General features: G+C 47.3%; 1 protein-coding gene across 1 annotated transcript in view; it reads right to left on the bottom strand.

Moving 5' to 3' along the window:
* Positions 1-5762, bottom strand: part of LOC125039291 — a 26606-nt gene extending 20844 nt beyond the window's left edge. The window contains exons 1-3 of the mRNA XM_047633128.1: positions 5622-5762; positions 4272-4511; positions 3850-3972 (exon numbers count right to left, since the gene is read on the bottom strand). Of these exons, the coding sequence (XP_047489084.1) occupies positions 3850-3972; positions 4272-4511; positions 5622-5762 (504 nt within the window). The remainder of the gene's footprint in view (positions 1-3849; positions 3973-4271; positions 4512-5621) is intronic.
* Positions 5763-6018: the final 256 nt, after the last annotated feature.

Raw genomic sequence — 6018 nt, 5'->3', positions numbered from 1 at the left:
GGAAGGAGAAGAAAACAGGAAGGAGGAATGGCCGAAGGAAAGAGAAGGAGAAGAAGAAGAAAACAGGAAGTTGAAACAGGTGGAGGGACAGGAAGAGGAAGACAGGGGAGTGGGGGAGAAAGGAGGAAGCAGATGCAGGAAGGAATAGACGAAGGAAGGAATGTTTAGTGCAGACAAAAAATGCAATAAGAAAAAGTGAAGACAAATCAGTTAAATCATTTTATAACGTTTCATGAATTGTGAATCAGAGAGTGGAAGAACCGAGCAGATGTGGATTAGGGTGGAGGGAGGGGAGGAGAGGAGGAAGGGAGGAGGGGATGGGAGGGAGAGGAGGAGGGGGGGAGGAGATGAGAGGGAGAAAGGGGAAGAGGAGGAAGGGGGAGGAGAGGAGAAGGAGAAGGGAGAGAGAGGAAGAAGGAGAGAGGAGGAAAGGGGGAGTGTATGAGAGAGAGAAGAGGGAGAGAGGAGGAAGGGGAGAGGGGAGTAGAGAGGAGGAAGGGGGGAGAGGATGAGAGGGAGAAGGGGGAGAGAGGAGATAGGGGGGGATGAGGGGGAGAGAGTACGTAGGGGGTAGATGAGAGGGAGAAGGAGAGGAGAGAGAGGAGGAAGGGCGAGGGGATGAGAGGGAGAAGGAGGAAAGAGAAGGAAAGGGGGAGATGAGAGATAGGAGGAAGGGGGTAGAGGATGAGAGCGAGAAGGGGGAGAGAGGAATAAGAGGAGAGAGAGAAGGAAGGGGTGGGGGTGATGAGAGGGAGACGGGGGGGGAGAGGAGTTGAGGAATGGTATTGTGGGGAAGGGGGGGGGAGGTCAGCCGGTTGTGCTGGTCTAGCGGTCAAGCAAAGAGCTCCACTGACATCATTACCACTTAAGTTGCAAGGTGAACAGATTAACGTATTGATGAGCTTACTTTTAGACATCAAATTAATGGAAGCTTCGTTGATGGTGTTGACTAGTGAGCTGCGTTTTTTTAAATCGTTAGAATAAATTGGTGTGCGTTTTTAAGTATACCTTAGTGCAGATTCGGATATAATGTAACCACATACAGTCATGCACTTGCAAACACTGAAATTGCAGATACATAGTCCCAGATACATATGAAGACGCGTGCGCACACACACACACACACACACACACACACACACACACACACACACACACACACACACACACACACACACACACGCACACACATGCATACACACACACGCACGCAGACACACACACACACACACACACACACACACATATATACACGCAATCGCACATATAAGGGTCAACTAATCTCTGAAACAAGCATATTTGCACGCGGCAATTAAATCCATACGAAGGCTTAAAAAAAAAAAAAAAATCATATACAACCATTAAAGACATAAACAAACAGACAAAAAACTGCCACATCTTCATTATCTCCTTTTATTATACTCATTTTCCTTCTCTTACCCTCCTCTCTGTGTTCTTTCCCTTTACTTATCTCCCCTCTCCTCTCCCTCTCATTCTCTTCCCCACTCTCTCCTTTCCTTTCCCGTCTTCTATCCTCTATCTTCCCCTCTTCCCTTCTTCTCCTTTTCTCATTTTTCGCTCGTCTCCCATCTCTCCTCCCCTCTCCACTCTACTCCTTTCCCCTCCCTCCCATGTTCTTCCCTTTTTCTCCTGCTTTTCTCTCCTCTCCTCTCCCCTATCCTCCATTTTCCTCTTTTCCCTTCTTCTCCTCATTCTCTCCTCCCCTCTCCACTCTCCTCCCTTACTCTCAACTCTACTCCCTTCCTCTCCCTCCTCCCCTTCCCCTTCCCCTATCTCACCCTCCTCCTCCTGCCCCCCCCCCCTCATCCCTCGTATACACTTAACGCAAACAGCCCCCCCCCCCCCCCCCCCGCCGTGAAGCTGTGAATGAGTGAGTGCTTCTCTCCCGGAGGAAATGACATTCAACTTTCTACTTCTTCCGGCATCTCGTAATGTGTGCCAGCCCCTAACCCCCCCCCCCCCCTCCTCCTCGCATGCCCTACCACGGCGTAGGCGTCGCGGGCATCTCCGGGCAGCCGTGACGGTGTGAAAACGGATGTGACGCTGCGTATAACGTCACGGGCATAGATAGATGTTGGTGAAAATAACGAAAGTTTGACGAGGATTTATTGCGGTAGATTCGTCATGCTTATCGATTTTTTATACAAAAAAAATGTAAGAATATAAGACATGGGTAGTCGATGAGTGATAGGATCAGGATATGGATTTCTGAGCGTATGACCCTGCCGAAGGACGCGAGGGAGCCTTTGGGAAGGATAATAACAGGGCGCCTGACACGGCCTTCTCTTATCTCTCTCTCTCTCTCTCTCCGTCATCCTCCCGTATTTTCTCTGCGTTTATATATATATATATATATATATATATATATACATATATACACACATAAACTGTATATATATGTATATAGACATACTTATATATACATATATATATAATAGACATAGTGTATGTCTATAATTCACATATATATATATATATATATATATATATATATATATATACAGTATATGCGTATATATATGTATATATGGGTGTGTGTTTGTGTGTGTGTGTGTGTGTGTGTGTGTGTGTGTGTGTGTAAATAGACTGATAGATAGATAGATAGATTGACATACATACATATATATACATATATATATACATATATACATACATATAGATATACACACGTATGTATGTTTATATATGTATATATGTGTGTATATATATACATATATGTACATATACATATTTATAATCTGAAGGCGAGAGGGCGAGCCAGGAGGAGGCGGGAGGGACAGTCCAGGGCGCGCACATACCGACGCGGCCGCCGCATCCCGCCTAACGGGAACTCACCCCGGGCGCGCGTCACTGCCGCCCGAGCTTAAATACGACCACATTGTTTATGGCACCCGAGGCTGGTTTATGGGCGGGGGCGGTGGAGGAGAGGGGGGGGGGGAGGGGAAGTCCGCCTGTCACTGCTGATGTCTCGTGATGTCTCGTGGGGGACTTCTGTGAGTGCTGCTGTTGGAGAGAGTAGAATGGGCGTGGATGGTGGGGGGTGGGGGAATAGGGGGAGAGGGCGCCCAAATGAATGCCGATGAGGCATAAAACCGAGAAGGTCTGCCTTGCGTTACAGAGATTGGTGGGGGGGGATAAGTAAGGGTGGGAGGGAGGGTAGGAGAAAGGTAGGACGGTCAAGGAAGAAAGAGGAGGAGGAGGAGGAGGTGGAGGAGGAGGTAAAGGAGGAGGTGAGGGGAGTTTAAGAGAGGAGTGGGGGAGGGCATAAGGAAGGGAATCTTACGTGGCTACGAATAGATCCGAGATGCGTCGTGAATGCGCATGCGTGTGAGGATGAGTCACTCTTTCGACGCAGCTTCGAACTATTCCAACATCCGAAACACTTTCCCAAAATTCCCATACCAATTCAGAAATTTCCGCTGCGTCCCAAAGACTGCTAAAATTGTGAAAATGATACAGAAGTAACATAAATATAGACAAATAACACATAAATAACTAAAAATAACTCTCCCACGCTTTAAAAAAAAAAATCTACAATAATTGAACGTTGAAGCCTGGCCGATGATCCGCCGTGTGCGCAGAGCGTGTCTGTTTTCACTTCCATTTGGAGGAGTCACTCTTCCGAATGGGCTACGAACCTAATAAAACACTCTCCAAAGATTACCTTACTAATCTAATCGTTTCCAGCGAATCCCATATACCTCCCCCTAAATATCTGGCAATTCGTAAAAAAAAAAAAAAAAAAAAAAAAAAATATATATATATATATATATATATATACATATATATACATATATATAAAATAGAAATAAAACAAGAAAAAGCTACATCAACACCCAGCTTCGAAGTCCGGCCGATGCTCCGAAGTGTGCGAAGAGCGTGTCTGTTTTCACTTCCATTCGACATCGTTACCCGAGCGGTTTCTGGCCCACTGAGGACATCACTGACTTTCTAAAACGAGACTTCACATTGTGTCAGGACAGTTGAAGCAGAACTCTTATCTTTATGGGAGGACGAGCCTTTGCTGTTGCTTTAAAATTATGAGGGAGAGCGTTAACGGTCGGAATTTCAGTGAGGTTAGTTTCGTAAGCTGATTACGCTCATTAAAAAGATGTGAAGAAAAGGTTATGTCCCAGATTATCGAAAGCATGTCTTGAATTGTGCATGTATGTATGAATGTGTGTGTGATTCTCATTCTGCAAGCGTCTGAAAGTACGTATGTGTGCATCTGGACGTGCGTGTGTGTGCACATATCTACGTAATATGTGGGACGCAGTGTATTTCCATTCGTATCGTGTGCGAGAGAGTTCCCGGGCGAGGCTTGTGTCAGGTAAGGCCTCCCGGGTACTTATCCTGCGATAGGCTATCCTTGGGATCTTCTTAAATATTTGAGAGCGAGAATTTCCTGAAACAGCCGCACATTCCACGTTGTGATAATCGCGCACACGATCTCCAGCGAGGCCGACTGAGAGAGCCTGAATGCCCGTGGACTATTAGGTCATTCCGTAAGGTCGAGATTCCAGTGCGAACGGATGGTAAAATGTATCTAATGGAAGTCGAATCGAAGCCATTAATCTTCCTTAGCTGTTTGGGTTCCTCTCAATCAGCTGATCATTTTTCTCTCCGCCTCTCATTTGTCCTTTTATCTCTACTCTCAGCTCTCGTTTTCTATGATCTGGAATATCTATCTCCTTTCTCTCTCTCTCCTTCTTTCGAACACGCCCCTCCCCTCTTAACTCCTATCTTTCTAAATCTCTCTCTCTCTCTCTCTCTCTCTCTCTCTCTCTCTCTCTCTCTCTCTCTCTCTCTCTCTCTCTCTCTCTCTCTCTCTCGCTCGCTCTCTCCCTATATCTCGCTCTCTCCCTATCTCTCGCTCTCTTCCTATCTCTCGCTCTCTCCCTATCTCTCGTTCTTTCCCTATCTCTCGCTTTCTCCCTATCTCTCGTTCTTTCCCTATCTCTCGCTCTCTCCCTATCTCTCGCTCTCTCTCTCCCTCTCTTCCTTTCTCCCTCTCTTCCTTTCTCTCTCTCTCTTCCTTTCTCTCTCTCTCTCTCTCTCTCTCTCTCTCTCTCTCTCTCTCTCTCTCTCTCTCTCTCTCTCTCTCTCTCTCTCTCTCTCTCTCTCTCTCTCTCTCTCTTTCGTTCTCTCTCTCTTTCTCTCTCTCTCTCTCTCTCTCTCTCTCTCTCTCTCTCTCTCTCTCTCTCTCTCTCTCTCTCTCTCTCTCTCTCTCTCTCTCTCTCTCTGCCTATTCATCTTCGCTTCCTCATCTCGATATATCTATCTTGTTATCTATGTAACCTTACTCTTACTCCTCTCCATCTTTCGCTCCTTCTCTCACTTTTTTCCCTCTCTTCATTCCTCCTCTTCTTACTCCCTCCTTCCCTTTCCTCGCGCGTGTGTGTGTGTGTGTGTGTGTGTGTGTGTGTGTGTGTGTGTGTGTGTGTGTGTGTGTGTGTGTGTGTGTGTGTGCGTGTGCGTGTGCGTGTGCGTGTGCGTGTGCGTGTGCGTGTGAGTGTGCGTGTGCGTGTGCCTGTGTGTGTGTGTGTGTCTGAGCGCATGTACACGCACGTGTCAGCGTGTGTGTGTGTATGTGTGCGTACATGTTTGCTGTCCGCATTCTTCCATTGCCGTGTGACCGAGGGACCATAACAGCGGTTACGGCCGTCCCTGCGCATTATCAATTGACTCCGACGACCGAGGGAGTCCGCAAAGGGCTTGGCTGTAATCACATGATCCGTCATCTCGGCACAAATAAGAGGAAGGCGAATGGGGGAAATTGTACATCCGGGTACACGAGTGACAAGGGCCGGCATAGTGCAGGGAGGGAGAGGGGAGGTGAGAGGGTGAGGAAGGAAAGGAAGGGAAGAGGGAGGGAGGGTAGGAAAGAGAAGAAGGAAGAGAAAAAAAAGGGGGGGGGGAGAAGGAGAGGGAATGAGGGAGAGAGGGGGAAGGAAAGTGAGATAGGGGGAGAATGAAGGAGAGAGAGAGAGAGAGAAT

This window comes from Penaeus chinensis, chromosome 27 (genome assembly GCF_019202785.1).
Source record: "Penaeus chinensis breed Huanghai No. 1 chromosome 27, ASM1920278v2, whole genome shotgun sequence".
NCBI lineage: Eukaryota > Metazoa > Arthropoda > Malacostraca > Decapoda > Penaeidae > Penaeus > Penaeus chinensis.
The sequence above is the reverse complement of the archived record's forward strand: the minus strand, read 5'-3'. Positions and strand labels throughout refer to the sequence as shown.